This window comes from Cupressus sempervirens, chromosome 9 (genome assembly GCF_028749045.1).
Source record: "Cupressus sempervirens isolate cs-2001-9-10 chromosome 9, ASM2874904v1, whole genome shotgun sequence".
NCBI lineage: Eukaryota > Viridiplantae > Streptophyta > Pinopsida > Cupressales > Cupressaceae > Cupressus > Cupressus sempervirens.
In genome coordinates, this window is record NC_143126.1 from 617,295,760 (window position 1) to 617,313,961 (window position 18,202).

Consider the following 18,202-nt stretch of genomic DNA (forward strand, 5'->3'; position numbering starts at 1 on the left):
TAACAGCAAGATAATGAAGGGTTAAGGCAATTTTATTTATTCTAAAGGAGGCATTTGTATGGGATTGATTCATATATTGATATCTTGTGTTTCTGAATATTACGTAAGTTTTGAGCCTTGTGCTAGGGCATATTGTATTTCAGACTTTTGCTTAGTTATCAATGAAGTGATATATTTGTGGCTGGGTTTTTCTCCCTCAAGTTAGAGGGTTTTCCCAGAACAAATTGTTGTGTCTTAGTGTTCATTTTTTTTGTCTTTGCTGTTTATCTTCAATTTTGGTATGGAACATCAACAAAGAGTTCGATTAATTGAGAGAGAAAGTTTTACTATGAAGTAGAAAGATTTGGAAGATATCTCACTCCCCTTCACCAAGATACCAAAGTATGATCAAACTCACTCCATTCTCATTAGATTACTTATTCTTTACTTATCCTATTTGGATCTGCTCGGTTGAACACTTGCCAAATTGGCATAATCAGGTGTTAAGCTCATGGATCTTCTGCAAATGTTTACACTCCTATAGATGATTCTATTTGGACAGATTGCTAGAAGAGCAGGCTTATGGATTTCGGTGTGTCTTCTAAACTGCAATCTAGCCCTCCCTTATACCTAACTCAAGGGTCATGTTCATTGAATGGACATGTCCCTCTCTAGGTCGGCCTACTTGAAAATAGGATTGTTTCCTCAAGATTGGTGCCCATTCCAAGAGTCACTAATGGTTAGTAACTAACCAACCACACTAGTAAATAAGAAGGGTTATAAAAGCCACAAGGAAGATACCGATCTATCTAGAGGGGACAATATGTTCTAGTGACCAATACTTAAGGGAACTCATGCATCTAGATTAGACTGATCTGAAAATCAGAACACTTGTCAAAGTTACAAGGAATTAACACTCCTTAACTTGATAAGTGATAGAAACATATCTAGCAACATCAATAGAGATGACTAAGCATTGATATATTCTCTATACCTTTCTGAATTTCAAGCATGATGTATCATTATACAAATGGTACTTGAAAACACATCGTATTACAAATCTTGTAATATGAGTTATCATCGGAGCTTGTGATCAAATCACTAATATCAAATCACCTAGGGCTTGTAACACAGGGTGTTTGACAAGGCTTGTGATATGAAGTATTACTTGAGCTTGTGATAACAGTATTGCATAGATGCAATACTCAGGATAAAGACTAGAGAATAATTAAATTCTCCCTTTACCCAAGTTGTGATGTTTGGAGTTTTAGAAATGTCACTGTCACAACATGATCTTGATTTCGTCCAAGATCTAGATTCTACCAGCAATCCATTACTAGAATGCCTTACACAAGATAAAATCCCGAGAATAATTAAATTCTTCCTTTATTCAACTTGTGACTCATAGGCACTAACAAGCTCATATCACAACATGATCCTGAATTAAGATCTATCAGTACATTGGATAAAATCCGGAGAATAATTAAATTTTGCCTTTATCCAAGTTGTGATTCATAGACATAGAAATGCCTCCATCACAACAAGATCTTAAGTTCATCCAAATCTGCCAGTAGTTCTCTACTGGTCAGAACATTATATCAGAGATCGTCACCTCTTATAATGTCTTTATACAAGTGTTCATTATTTCAGAGATCGTCACCTCTTAAATAACAAACACAAATGGTGAAGCCCTATAACAGTCAATATCTTGACAATAATATAAATTATCATAAGAATACAAAACAATTCAATCATACCTGGATCTTTCCTGAGATGATCACTCTCAGAAAGGTTTGATAAGAATACTTGCTTTCTAATTTCTAGTACTTAAGGATAAAGTCTAGAGAATAATTAAATTCTCTCTTTATCCAGGTTGTGATTCATAGACATTGAAATGTCTCTTTCACAACACAATCTTGAATCTATTCAAGATTTGCCAGTAGTCCTCTACTGATTTAAAACACCATAAGATCATTTGCTATCACTGCAAATTCGTGTTAGAAGAGTGTTTTTTATTACTGCAAACTGATGCTGCAAGACAGTTTCCTAAAAAATGCTTCTACACCATGATGTTTATAAAGGTAGGCCCATTAGATGGTTGCTCACTTTTAGATTTTCCAAACTCCTGGATATCAAATCTTCTGAGCTCTTTATTCAAGGTTGCCTTGATGAGATGTTAGACTCCCTCTGAATCCAAAATTCTTTCCTACAAGAACATTCTTCAAGAAAAAAATCGAGGCATATACTCTTCTGATAAAAATTAGAAATGAAAGATATTATAGACATAAGGTAAAAGAAGAGCTCAAGTACAATAGATACTTATCTTTTGACCACAACCTTGATGAAAGCTTTTGTACTTTATGAGTATACACCATCTTGACATGGTACACTCTATCCGAGTTTGTTTAACCTAGATCCTGGGGAGTCAACTCGATCTTCTAGCTACTTTCTCTGACATATAACCTTCTTATAAGATGATACTTATGATTCTCTACTACAAATTCTTTATTACTCAGGAATCAATAAAGCATGGTCTACTCCCTTTGAGTCAAGATTCACCATTGCGGATCATTTAGCTTCTCCTTTTGTTAGGAAGGCATACCATGCTAATATCCATGATCTTAGTGTCACAACATGTGTCACTTAATTCCCTCCTTTCTAAGAGAACCAATATTAGTAATCTGAATAGTCATAAGGTTATATAGAATGCATCTTTTCTAAGTCCACAATCATTAACACTCCTTCTTGGACTTGAGGGAAGATCAGAAATGCCTTGAGTAAAATGTTTATCTTAATGATCTGTAGTTTCATGATGTAATCTTTATCCATTTGCATCTCACCAGTGATTCTATCCACGAGTTATCTTCTTTGATGAACTCCCTCTCAAACAAAATAATCGAGTTTGTCTAAGATTATAGAATCATTTGTTCTTATTCCAAGGTTCCCTTTTATAGTGGATCAAGCTTATTCTGAATTGGAGTTTCCTTTCAGTAAAGTGGCATTCGGCTTACTCACTGTAAATTCTCCAAATGTCTCCATATCCTATGATAAAAAAAATTAGACACTCTCTGATTCTGAGTCTTGATGGGTGCCAAGAAAGCTTTCTAACTTGCTGCCATCTCCCCTTCTAGAAGAACACGTAAGCAATTACTAGAAACTGACAAACAATTCCATATACTACTGATCACAGAATGGAATTCCTCAATCAACCCAGTACATCAATTAATCATTCGTATTACCACTTATCTTCAATCATCCTCTTAATCTGGTTATGTTTTGTTGGTTTTGCTATGAGTGTCGATTAAATGAGACCATTCCCACAATCATTGAATCATTGGATAAACTTCTTAGTTGAATCATTGAAAATAATTATCAAACCTTAGACTGTTGTCAGCTTCTTTCATGATTGTTTGATCAACGAATTCTTAAGTGAACTAATTCTGAATATTCAACGTGTTATATCCATTTGCTATTTCAATGATTGATATGGATCGTCCTTCGGTGCTCATTTTTCCCTTCACAAGATTCACTCCCTCGTTATCCATGTGCTTCAAATGTGCCTTGTTTATTCTAGTGCACATACACCTTGACTTCCTTTCACTCCCAAGTTTAACATGTGATACTCCCTTGCTTCAAAAAAAAATATTATAATTTTCTTCTTTTTACAGGCTACTCCTTAATGATCCACTTTGGGTGGAATTGTCATTAGTTACAATATTTTGTCCCTACGCTGACTTTGTATCATTCGATGATGTGACTCATACTTCTGTTCTGCTTCTGCGTATGGAAGAACTATATAGTCTAACAAATATTAAATCTTCTCCTCTATAATTGCTCAATGCTTAGGTATCTTATTTTTGTTTTGCTAAACTGTATTGATGACCAATTATCACTGGCTATAATTATCGTCACTGATATTGATATTCCGTTAATTATTTTTGTATACTTAACACCAAGTCTTTACTTCTAATTATTGGTTACATCGAGTTTATAATTTCACAGTGCTCAGTTTGATTTTTAGATTCGATTTCTCCCATTATAGTTGTGTTGATTTCCCTTTTCATATTCTCTTTTGGTTCCCATTATACCTATGATAATCCATCTCATTTAAAATCTGGTACTCAAATAATGCTGTACAGGGCTCCACTCTCTTCAGGGTTCCCGCCATACCAATCTCATCAACCACGAAATCATTTAACTACACTCGATTAGAAGATTAAACCCGTGTACATTGTCAGAATCTCTTAGATTCAGTACTGCTTAGGTGGCATCATCTGATATCAATCAAACCTTCAACCGAAACCATGTTGAGCATGAAATTGGAACAGTGTAGGAATGTGCAGATCATAATTGATCATCACATTATTGTTGACCTGTGATGGAGGGCGTTTGTCGCAAGGTATCAAAAAACTTCTCTTAAGCAGTTGAAAACAAATTTCAACTAGGTGGATTCCTGTTATCCTCCGATCCACATTATCGCTGATGCCCTCCCTCTGCGACTTCTCTTTCTCTCAGTCAATCAAAATATTGACTAATGATAAGGCTCCAAACTTCAATACTACAATTTTGGTGTCGATATTTCTAGTATCAATGTCTGGAAATTGAATTTCATGCATTAAGAATATTGTGAGACTCTCGCAAGATACATGAGTGAGTATGCAGTTGGGAAATTCTCCAGACCTGTTGTATTTTAATTATTCTCAGTAAACAACCTGGTTTATGATTGCCTTACTTGTACCCATAGTCTCTCTATTGCAATGTCTTTATTCTTCTCTACTGTGAAGAACATATGTGACCAACGTCTTAAGTTTCTGGTTTTCATTTGCAGCCGTTGCCTTGATACCATGTTAAGGTCATGGATCTTCTGCAAATGTTTACACTCCTATAGATGATTCTATTTGGGCAGATTGCTAGAAGAGCAGACTTATGGATTTCGGTGTGTCTTCTAAACTGCAACCTAGCCCTCCCTTATACCTAACTCAAGGGGCATGTTCATTGAATGGACATGTCCCTCTCTAGGTCGGCCTACTTAAAAACATGATTGTTTCCTCAAGATTGGTGCCCATTCCAAGAGTCACTAATGGTTAGTAACTAACTAACCACACTAGTAAATAAGAAGGTTTATAAAAGCCACAAGGAAGATGTCGATCTGTCTAGAGGGGACAATATGTTCTAGTGACCAATACTTAAGGGAACTCATGCATCCAGATCAGACTGATCTGAAAATTAGAACACTTGTCTTGTCAAAGTTACAAGGAATTAACATCAGGTTTGAATCATATAACAATCAATCAGAGACAACACCATAATTGCAGGAGTAAATTGTTAAAGGTCACAAGCATTTCTTATCATAGTTGCAAGAATACATATTCTTATCAGAAACAGCAACCTCATTACTCTTAGTGATATTGTCATCGCTTTGTTGCATATATATAGATAGGTATATCAGATATAACAGTATCTTTGTGATTGTCTAAGAATAACAGCATATTAAACAGATCACCACAATCGTTATTGCATAGTTATACAGACGTATCAGACACAACTTTATTGGAAAGAAGTTCATTGCATAGTTCATATCATTATATCAGAGAAGGCCGAACTAGACATCTGCAGATTAGAATATATTATATATTCTAATATAGACATACATATATTTGAATTTCTCAAAATATATTATATAATATGTATAGAGAGAGAAAGAGAGGGGTATTTCAATAAGTGATAACAACAATATTATGCAAATAAATCATAAGAGCAATAGTATAATAACATAATAAACTTCAACAAAGCAGTATGACAGCAGTCTCAATCATCAAGATACAATAATCTATGAGACTAAGTCTCATTTGAGCTACCAATATCCAAAGGCTTAAGAACTATTTGTGTCACTATCGCTCTCTTCCTGAATTAGATCATCTAATTGTAGCCTTACTATTCTGCTTCCTTGTCAATCTTTCTATCATCTTTAAGAGCAACACACCAACATGCTATTGGAGTCTTTCTATTCTCAATAGATTGTTGGTGCTGAAGTCTCAAGGTGCTATGAGCCACAACTAGTTTTTCAGCTTGTTTTGAGACAAGCTTACTTTTAATGGAGTGAATGAAGCCATATGCAGATCAATTCCTCGCTGCAGCAGACAAACTAGCAATATACTATGTTCCCCCGAGTTTCTGGGACGGGGACGGCAGGGGACAGCAGGACGGCATTTTTTTTTTGCCGATTTTGGGGACGGTGGGGGACGGCAAATGGGGACGGCAAAAGTGACATTTTTTTTAGTTTTTTTAATTTTTTGTGTGTTAAAAAATTGGGGACGGATGCAAGTCCCCAATGAAGTTTCCGGGACGGGGACGTCCCCGTCCCCGAAATGCTGGTTTTTTTGGGGGGGATGCATCCCTGGGGAACATAGGCAATATATGAGAGCAAACAAATGGCAAGTTGTTTCAACTCCACTTGTCCTTCCCATGATATATCCCCCATCCAATGAGGGCTTTTTGTGCAATAGTGATGCTATACGTTGTAGCCTTTTTTTTCTGAATATGGGACTTTGAAGATTGACAACTTCAAGCCATTGCTCTTGAAGAATGGTTTCCTTCTCATTGCTATACATTTTATAAGGGCTTTTGTAAGCCCCTTCATCACTTCATCATCCTTACAAGGAATAGGTCTTGGTGCAAACCCCTTAAGATTAAGAACATAGATAAGCATATGAAAGGGGTGCTCATTGTGTTTTGCCTTTATGACAATAGGCCTAAACTGCCCATCATAGAATTGCAATCCAGGATCCTTGTTATGAATTGTTTGCTGCTTTTGATCATGCATGTTATCAAAAGTCTCAGAGATCTCTCCAAGTTTAGGAGAGTTTGTATTTGCATCCTGGATTACCCTCACAATTGGTGATATGATCCAGAAAATGTGCATGCATTAGTGAAACTAGGAGATGCATCTCGTGCACCTTGGTGAGACATTTCTCTAGCTCTTTTTGCGCACTCTGAGTCTACAAAAATTGTTGGAGACTTTAACTCAATGTCTCTCTCCGCATGCCTGTTGTCCGCCAAGTTTCCTAGTACTTCCCATATGGTTCCTGCTGAAAAAGGGACACAAAAGGCATACAAAGTAATGTTTTGCATTATTTTCTTCCATTTGCTGCTGGAAGCTCTGAAGTCACTTTGGGAAGCAGTGAAGGTGGCCTAGAAGAGTGAAAAGTGCACATACTGCAACAACAGGTTTGCATTTACTTTTGTTTTCCATTTTTTTGTTGTTAAAATGATAAACCTTCTACAAGCCTGTAATCATGGCATTTAATACTGCATTCACATGTTGTGTGAATGATTAAAAAACTGGGTGTGTTTTGAATTTTTAAATTTTAAATACTACATTCACATGGCATGTGCACTGTTTTTGCACTTCACCATTGTGCTGGACCTGCTGGTACAACCAGCCATGTATGCATCCAAAAAGTGTTGGCTAACAGATTGGGCTTTTTCTCTTATATTATCTATTGAGACTCCATTGTCCTATAGCCAATTTGCTAATCAACAGTTGAGCGAACTATTTATAGTTCCTCTCTGAATTTTCTTTTGAAGGGTACATCTCCCTCCTGATATAATTTTTAAATGTACCAAATAGATATTTGAAACAGGGTATGCTTTTAACCTGAAATTAGAAAGGCAATTAACAATTACTCATCACCATGAGGTAACTGCAGAAATAAAATAATGAACACAAACTGTAGGGATATAACCATCTAATAAAACACATATCTTTCTGAAGGAAGGTCTTTACTCAAAGATAAAGAAATGGCTGCAGATCTTAGGTACAACACCGAAACTTCCCACTACTATAGTTCACATAAATCTCAATGAAAGAAATAGTGTCACAAGCAACAGAATGATCGATTGCTTGAAACAAAAGTTCTATAATAACAAATCAATCATGGAAATGCAAAGATCTAATGTCTTAGCAGCATAAATTTTTATCTAAATTTTAACATAAGCAACAATCCTTCCCAAAAATTGAGTCTCACTCAGCTGTAAAGAAAAAGGGGAATTTTTTAGAAAAATAGTCGATCGCTTTCAATACATTTTAGTTTACTATTTAATTTTAGAGTCTTCTCAAAAGCTCAAAAACCTCCTTAGTTACCCGTAAATGAATATTTTTTAAAGAAACTTTACCAAAATGACTTATCATAACAATGCATTTGAAGTTTATGAGGATCATCACAGACAACCATAGCTGTTTGATTACTTCAGCTTTTGCGATGAAGGTTTTATGGTGATAAGCACACCACATCCAAATAGCATTGATCCTGGCTAGCTCCTTGTATTTATCCTTGCAGCATACATAAGGATGGGCTGTTGTTCTGATGTTCTGCTAGTACTTCGTTTTTGGGTTTTTTGTAACAATAACGCCAGAGTTGTCCTTCTGAAGCTCACGGTTAATGTCTCTAAAGTTTTGTATTACTTGCTTAATCATTTCCTTGGCCTCTAACAATTTGTTAATATTGGCTATGCTTTTCTATATGCATTCACATTTATAGCTCAGGCTGAACACCCAGTTCTGGTAAGGCTCAGTATGTGACAAGATACAATGTAACCTGATATCTATTACTTCTTGTATTTGCTAAAGGTAGTTGTATGAGTAACACCTTGCATCTTCGCCACTTTGGTTTTAGATGACACCGCATTCCTTGCCACTACTAGGGCATCATATGATTCACTCAAATTATCAATAAAAGGTAGCCCCCAAACCTTTAGATCCTCAGTCTATTCTCTTGTAATCTTCCCAAACTGGCTATCTATTTGTAATTAAGAGAATAATTCTTTATTCTTGTCAGATGTGGGATCAAGAATGGTATCTGAGGTATCAGGAATCTGAGCTGACAAAGGACCAAGCATTGACCTTAGGGTTTTAGAGAGTATCTATACCATAGCTTTCAGATTATCATTGTCAAGTTCATTTTTCTCTATCCTATCTTTGACCCTGTTTGTTGAAACTTGCCAATTGTGTAAGTCTTCTTGTAGGTTGGGGACTCCTATTTCAATGTGAGTAAGATTAAAATATGGTTCCTTGAAATTGCACATCCAAATATGGGTGTTATACAGTGTACGAGCCTTCCTTTCCTCTGTACGAACTATGCCTATGGTGTGGACTTCTTCTGTATGTGCAGTATGTATTTTTCCAGGCTCCTTTTGTACGGACTTTGCCAACCGTACGGGCTCCTCTCATATGGGCTTCTGTGCCAGCCCTAAAGAAATTTAAAGTTGTTGAATGACTGCTTGGTAGTGTACAACTATGGAATAGAAATGTACTGTTGAATGTCACATACAGCTGCAACTCTTTTCATTAGTAGGCAGTTATACGAGGGCATACAGCTGTAGAAGAGTAAATAATTATGAAATGAGAGCATATAGATGTACAAAGAGAAAAAGCATGATTGCATACAGTTGCAAAGCAAAATCCTGCATATGCCAAAAGTGATCACAGAGTTGTAAGAAATGTTTGTTTGTCATTACACTTTCATTATTTTGCATTACTAGGACCTTTTGTCTTGATGAAACTATTGGACCTTCCAGAAATATGTATTTTGTATTGCTATGAATATGTTATTGAATATTGAATTTTATACATTATGTGAATTGAGCTTGAATTTTGATGTCATATATAGCTAAAGTTGCACTTGCATACCAGCACACTCACATAGACAAGTTTACAACCATGCATGTGCCCCCTCGCACATGCATATGCACACACACAACATAGACACAAACAAAATGCACAAACATTATGGATATAGATCAGACGAAACACAGATAAGCTTCTGCATGCCAACTCATAGACACAGACAAAGGCACAGAGAAACACAGAGGCAGACACACAGACACAGACATTGCTGTCCTCAAACAATGATCCCTAGTTTGCCACCTTGAAATGTGTCTGCAATGCTTTTCCGACCACTCCCTGAAATGCCATGGAATATAGTTAAACTCTTAACTTTTGTAAGTTTTGTTAAAGGAAAAATACCATTGCTAGCTTTATTGCAGTATAATTGACTTCCAAATTTCTTTTGGATGATTTATGTTTTCATGAATATGGATTTGACATCTATGTATGTGATAGAACATGTTTTATTATCATCTGATTGCTTCCAATAGTGTATTGCAGTATAATTGACTTCCACATTTCTTTTGGATGATTATGTTTTCATGAATATGTACTTGACATCTATGTATATGACAGAACATGTTTTATTATCATCTGATTGCTTCCAATAGTGTATAAGGTCCATTGTGTGCCTTTTAACTAAGATGTCAGACTTCGGTGGTTTGATCACAGGAGTCCAGAATATATCTCTCTTTGCGAGTTATAATCATAGAAGAAATGGTATACTTGGTCCATGTTCAAAACTTGCTCGAACACATGCAATTGGGTATGGGTTCAAACTCCCAATTCCAGTTTGTATTTCTCGATCAAGGTCCTATGAAGGTTAGCAAGGAGTTAAATACACAATGATGTTGGTAATATGCTTCTGCTTTGATTAGGAGTCGTTTCATATCACTTAACTTTAACTATTGAGAATTATTTGAGGTTTTATTTATTTTTTATTGCAGCTGGCTTTACCAGAACATGAAAATATTCTTATGGCACAATTTATATCAATCCAAAAGCTGTTGTTATCAGTCATGTTAAATCGATATCAAGTGAGAATACCCTCACAAGACTGTTCATTAAACATATCAGACAAAGCCACTTCCATATGTTCAAGCACAATCCCCACCGGAAATGACGAACAGAAGGGATCAAATTTCAGGTTTACAGTTCCCACATTGGACAGTGAATCTATGGTGGTTTCTAAAGCTTTGGATATAATTGATCTCAGTCAATGTATGATGGACACTCAAATTGCTCCTCCAACACTGAATGGGTATTTATCTGCCCATTTAAGCATTGCATGTGATTGATTCTTTCTGAGCATCTTAGTTTTTTTGGTACAGTATTTACTATTTAGTGATACCTTAGCATTCAGTTTGGGTCTTTGTTGATCAGAAAGTGACTGTTCTGATGATATCTAAATTTATAATCATTGCATGTACTTTGGTCTTTTTCTTTGATCTAAAGTCAATGTTAGCTGTTCTGTACAGATCCTTTTCACAAATTACTGAAGCAGTTGTTGCCTTATTATATCATATTGGCTTTTGTACCATGGGGAATCTAAGTATATCACATTATGCAGGTGGCTTTTGGGTTATCCTATAGTGTATATCTTCAGAAGAGAGAATGTGGATCAAGCAGTCAGGAGTCTCTCTGTTGGATCTCTACACCTCTTCAGGATTTTAATTTGCAGGCACAGTCTTCTAATTCTCTTTTTGTCAAATTTTAATATCTGTATATTTTATCAACTGCAGATTTTATGCAAAGAGTTTAATACCTAATAAAAATATTCTCGATTCTTTGCAGCGAAGTAAGTTTTGGCAAAGAAGATCCCGAGGAAGAAGAGCTGATGAGGTGAACCTAAATATGATTTTACCTATTATCCCTTTTTGCATCTGCCTATTTTGTTGTTTTTGTAGGATTACCAGGAAGTTTCTGCTATATATTTCAAAATGCATTCTCCAGTTTGTAAACCTGTTTGTACTGTAATGGGGATATCAGGAAAAGTTGTTCTGAAGGAGGTTTTCTACCACGTATGTAAGAATTGGGTACATCCAAAATAGAACTTGTGTGTGACATCCCTTGAGATTGTGATATCCCCGCTTAAATAAGATTTATATAAATGGACGATTAATATAATAATGATATAATTATAATATTATAATTTCATATTATAATATAATATCTCAAAGTATATTATAATAATAACAATATTAACAAATGCAAATAAATTAAATAATAGTTAAATACTATTATATAAAATAATAAAATATTATTTTATATCAAATTTAAGTATATATAATTAAATATAATAATATTAATTTTAATATAATAAATATAAATTAACCATAATAATAACATTAGTAAATAATAATAATAAAATTTACTGAAAAGACACCTTTTCTTATAACAAAGTATATAAAGGAGCATTATACACCCATAAGACATCAGAAAAGGTGTGAAATATGTCTGCAACAAACTTAATAAAGAAATCTTTAATAAGTCACAGCAAGGGACATTATAATTGGTATCAGAGCATTCCTTCTAAGCTAGGGTTATATCGAAATAGCATGACTTTTACAACTTACATAAAATTTATTACTTACCTATAAGGGTAGCCCTAGTAGAGAGAACAAAGGTGGATTTGGGGAGAGGCTAGTGTAAATCCGGCCAATCGGTTGTTCCGATATGGGTAAGGAAAAACATCCCAAAGATGCTTTGAGGACACACCCAAGATGTGATTAAGGGCTTAGATCCACAAAAACCTTGAGGGGAACCGTTGAGTTTGGTGCCTAAGCAATCTGTTTACATCCTAACTGTTCTACTCGACCAAGAATAATAATAAAAGTAAAACAAAACAAGCATTCTGTTAAGTAGGCCACCTCATCTGTACTAGTGATCAATTATGGTTGCAGGATTCAATTGAAGAAGTGAATTTTGTAAATCTTTTTCTTGACCCTAGCTCACTGCAAATTATAAATTATAAGCATCATGCATCATTATATATCTACATCATGTTTACTTTCTGTCGTCATACATTCACATGTCTATTTTGTGTCTACTTCATGTCTTCATGCATTCATGTGTCTACTTTGTGTCTACTTCGTGTTTTCGTGCACTTATGTGTTTACTTCGTGTTTACATGCATACTGCATGAATCCTTTATTATTTCTTGCATTCAATTATATGCTGTACAAGAATAGTTATGAATAAATCTTTTTTTTGCTTGAGAACAAGCAACGTTTGAGAGGGTAGGACTGTGATATCCCTGCTATATAACATTTATATATATGGATGATTAATATAAATAATGATATAATTATAATATTATAATATAATATCACATAATATATATAATAATAATTAAATGTTATTATATAAAATAATAAAATATTATTTTATATCAAATTGAAGTATATATAATTAAATATATAATAATATTAATTGTAATCTTTAATATTAATAAATATAAATTAATCATAATGTTAACATTAATAAATAATAATAAAATTTAACGAAAAGACACTTTTTCTTATAACACAGTATAAGGAGCACTACACACCCATAAGACATATCAGGAAAGGTGTGAAGTAAGTCTGCAACAAACTTAATAAAGAAATCTATAATAAGTCCCAGCAGGGGACATTACAGAGATACTACAGCTAAACTTTGAAAATAAAATAAGAAATTTCATGATTATGTTGCCGATGCTCAAAAAAACAAATTATTAAGCAACTCACAAATCCACCTAATTTAGGCATATAATTCAGACAATGGGATATATTACAATGGTTTTTGTGAAACACATTCTTAGGTGAAATCGGTTTGAAATGAAATTATCAATGATACAAAACTATCATCACCTGATTGGTAATTCAATGTTCATTTTCAGAACATGGTGGGCAGATTTGAGCTAAAACAAGATTGAATCCTAAAAATAGCTAGCTAAAAGATTTCCAACCAAATGTGACGATTTTTTCCTGATTTGTTTGTTGCTGTTAGGAGATGTTTTTTATTGGTTTGCACTGATTTTTAATTCAAGTTTCAATGCCAATGTTTGACTGAACTTTGCCAGCTTGAGCATGCAAATAAATATGAATTTTTGATCTTGAAATGCAAAAACACAAATGACTGATATGAAAGATGAGAATTCTGGTTTATCACGACAGCAATGCATTTTTTCAAAATGAGATAACTAGAAAACTACAACAAGAATGAACATAAACAAAAGTCCAGCGCTCACTGCAAGAAGGGATTTTATTGCTAAAATCACAATAAGATTGACGTCCAGCTAACCAGGTAACATCAATGTGTTTTATTTACAATGCTGATAATAACTAAAAACAAATATGCAGGAAACTCTAAACCCTACGCCTGGCCTGCAGGTAGGATCACCCTGTCAACTGACAACTTTCTTGTATAAATTGCATCTCTCTAGTGGTGCCTGTTATGCTTTATTTTATCATGTTTTCAAGGGATTTTTTCCTATGGTATCAATTGCAACCCTCTTGTGCTGCCTGTTATGTTTTATTTTATCATGTTAATCTCCTGCTGCATACTTTTGCTACAATCTTGGCTGAAATTCTCATGGAATAATCTGCATGTTTAGTGTATTTTTTTGTGCTTTACTTTATCATGGTAATTTATGCTGCATATTTGAATGGTTATGTTTAATTTTTATTCACGCACATTACACCATGTTTTCTAACGTGGCATCAGAGTGTCTTTTTCAAGTGACTTGCATTCAGGAAAAGAAAATGATGTCTTAACATTTGCAGATCAGTGCCCTTTGTTGTGCCTTGGAAGCTGGACATATATAATGATGTTTAGAATGATAGGAAAGCAATCATTTCCAAAGGGAATTTTTTTAATGGATGCATACAAAAGGTCAATCTTGGAAAGCCAACCACAAGTCTTGATGGCTGGCATAATTTTTCTTTCTGGGTTTCCCTGAATATATCGTACAAGTATCTATAACTTCTAGCAAATAATGATGTTTTCTGATCATGCACATGTTAACAAAGGCTTCTGTGACCAAGTAGAAGAAACCATGAGATTTGTAGGAATGTCAACTAATGAAAACGTAGACTGTTTCAAATTTAGCTTAGGCACATTGTTAGAAAATTGAAGTTACCAGAGGTTCTATGGATTTCTTTCTACATTTGACTGTGTGAATAAAGAACGTATGGCAAAGAGAAACCTGTCAGTTGTGATGCATGTGGGTCAACTGGATCAATTCCAATATAGAAGATGAACAGGGAAAATCCTCCAACTGTACTTTCCATCACACCAGCTTGCAAGAAAAATTAAAATAAATTCATTGATGACTGGTAAGTTTAAAACAATTCCAGAATATCCTGTATGTTATATTATCCTGAACTTTGTAGTTTCTTTCCAGCAATTTTCTTACATAACTATCCATTTATTTGTTTTCTCCAAAATACTTTAATTCCCTTTTCAGTCTTGTCAAATTCATTTAAAATATATGTTACCGGCATTTCTATTTTAGTATTCTGAGTGAATTCGTAAATTTTACAGTAACAGAAATATATGACTAGGCCTCCCCGCCAAATATGTCATCTTATTTGAATATCTTACACACAAGTAAATTGAAAATGATGAAGTCATGTAATTACACAAAAGAAACAAGTGTCAAGGAAAGATCATGACCAAGCAGAAATATATGTTTGCTTGTGTTACTGCTTTAGAACCAACTTTTCATATATGCCTAGACAAATAGAAGAATCATTTTTTCTTCTTTTCTTTTCAGCTATCTTGTTTTAAATATTGCATCTAATTTGTTTATCTGCGTTCTTTGTATGCTGTTGGAACAGTTTCTCCGTGCCTGCCAATTTAAGCAGTTTAGGCAAAGATGAACCATGGGCAGAATCATTTTTCTTGCATATGTCTGAACAAGTTAATCTCTGTAAAGATGTGTGGAGGTCCATTAAGTTAGAAGTTACACTATGTGCTCCAAATTCAGTTGTCTTGTAGCTATCAAGCTGTTTCTGACATTTTGTGGTACAATTATCATTACAAGGTTTGAGTGCCTATTATCTTGGGAGTTCAGGAATTATTTGTATGTCTTTGCCATAATGTTTTTATCAGCTGAGATCAAGCTGATCTGGTGATATATGTATTTATATAAAAAAAGATTCATTGGTATCTTAGTAGCAATGGTATAATTTTTTTTTGTTACATTATAATTTGATGTATTCCTTCTCTTAGTGATTAAGTATTTGACCTGCCTGCCAATTTAAGCAGTTTAGGCAAAGATGAACCATGGGCAGAATCATTTTTCTTGGAGTTCAGGAATTATTTGTATGTCTTTGCCATAATGTTTTTTGTCAGCTGAGATCAAGCTGATCTGGTGATATATGTATTTATATTAAAAAAGATTCATTGGTATCTTAGCAGCAATGGTATAATTTTTTTTTCTTACATCATAATTTGATGTATTCCTTCTCTTAGTGATTAAGTATTTGACCTGTTTTCCTTTCTGAGTTTGATGCTTTGTTTGCAAAAGGGGAAATAACTCTTATGAAACGATGACAGTTTTCTGTGTTTGGATGCTGTTCTACTTATTTCTCCACTTTCTGTGATAAACATGGCATATGTAAGTTAACCACACCATACACCCCTCAACAAAACAATGTCTTAGAGCTTTGCAACCACACCATTACAAATATGGCTAGGTTTATGATGGAACACATAGACATTCCTAGGAAACATTGGGCAGAAGTAGTGTTTATTGTGACCTATCTTCTTAATAGGTCTCCCACACATGTTGTTAAGGGGAGGACTCCTAAGGAAGCTGGAATTGGTTGCAAACCTAAGATCAACCACATGAAGGTTTTTGACTCTTTTCTTTGTGGTTTGGTTACTTTGTGCATTGCATCTTAAGTTTTTTAGAGCTTTTGGACAAGAGTTTTGTGTAGAGAATGTTTTGAGCATCATCATCATCATCTAGTAGTACTTTGACTCCTCTCTCCATTATTGTCATTGTGGCCCTTTTCTTTATCTATGTTTCTTTCTTGTGTATCATTGCAAGTTTTGTGCCCTAGATCACTATCTCTATTTGAAATTAGCTTTGTGTTAGGGTTTGAGGAGTCTATCTTTGTCCTTTTTATTTTTTCACTAAGGTTCTTCAACCATTATTTGTTAATGTCGAGTGTCAGTTTGATCATTTAGTAAGTTTGGGTTAGGATTAGTGTCAGTCATTTTAATTTTATGTTGAAGTCCAAGTTTTATTTGAAGCATCGAAGTTGTTAGAGGTTTGTACCTCTAACAACTCCAATCTCCCAAGGCCCGTAGGATCTAAATTTATATAAGGTAGTAGATTTCTTGAGAGTTTTAGAGATGTAAGAGATTCACACCTCTGACACCTCTAAAACCCTTGATAATCCACAACTACTCAGATTTACCAAACTCCATGCTACCATCATAGCTTCAGAGATGTCAAAGGTTTGTACCTCTGACATTCTTGAAAACTTTGACCCCCACACAAATCATTTGCATCCCAAAAGCTAAGTCATAGACATTTTTAGAGTTGTCAAACCTTTGCAGGCTTGACAAACTCAACGTTCCTAAAGCCTCTAAACCTCAAATCCTTCAATTAAAAAATACATCCACGTAATTAAACCATGGAGATGCCAGAGTGTGAACTCCAAAAGTTTGAACTTTCTCTCTTTAAAGAAAAATCCTAAATACCAGTCTTTGCACTTTCATACTTTTCACGCTACGACAATCCTAAAAACTCCAAAGTCCAAAATTCCTTCCTTTTATTCTATTTTAGTTCTATTATTAGTCATTCAATTGCATCATATTATCGCATAACCATAAATTCATCCTTAACTTAGGTTCCTTTAGTTTTCTTAGTATAACATTTATTAAATTCAATAAAGTTGTTGACAATTGTCCCTTGTGTAGGTTAAGCAATGGCATCATCATCAAAGGAAAAGGTAATTTCCCCTCAACTCTTCAAGTACCAAGTAGTAGGGAATTCCACCCTAGCCTAAATTCATTAACATTTGGAGATCAAATACAAAGAACTTGGAAACTTGGATTGGAATGAGTTCTTGCAGCAATGTAAAAAGCCTCTAGGAAGGTAAAAAATGTGCATTGCCATGATGTTAGTTGGATTGGTATCGACAACGAAATCTTCCAATGTCCATCTTGCCATCTAATTTGATTATGACACTTGTACACCATTATATGCCCAATGAGAAGGTAGTGAAGAATGTAGCTAGTGGGGTTATCTTGGACCTAAGACAATATGTGATTGAGCAAGTCTTGTTGTTATGTAGAGCTTAATTAGACTCAAAGGTTAATTTTTCCTAGTTTATTTAGTGCAATTTCCCCTAGTTTTTCCTACAAGGGTTTAGGGGCAGTGCCCCCATAGTAGGGGTCAAGGGGCAGTATCCCTTGCAGGGTCTAGGGGTAGTGCCCAAGGTAAGGTCTAGGGGCTGCCATGTAGTGTCCTCGAAGCCAAAAATGAACTTACTATTGTAAAAAGGCGTTGGGAGTTATTTTTTTCTTCTATTAGACAACATATTTTAGCTCTAATTTTAT

The 18,202-nt window shown here is 34.6% G+C and overlaps 1 protein-coding gene across 1 annotated transcript in view; it reads left to right on the forward strand.

Annotated features, from left to right (window-relative positions):
• LOC149540222 (uncharacterized) overlaps window positions 1-15,801 on the forward strand; it is a 69,201-nt gene extending 53,400 nt beyond the window's left edge. The window contains exons 3-7 of the mRNA XM_089801358.1: window positions 10,316-10,465; window positions 10,591-10,904; window positions 11,214-11,324; window positions 11,438-11,485; window positions 15,466-15,801. Coding sequence (XP_089657484.1) covers window positions 10,316-10,465; window positions 10,591-10,904; window positions 11,214-11,324; window positions 11,438-11,485; window positions 15,466-15,625 — 783 coding nt within the window. The 3' untranslated portion in view covers window positions 15,626-15,801. The remainder of the gene's footprint in view (window positions 1-10,315; window positions 10,466-10,590; window positions 10,905-11,213; window positions 11,325-11,437; window positions 11,486-15,465) is intronic.
• Window positions 15,802-18,202: the final 2,401 nt, after the last annotated feature.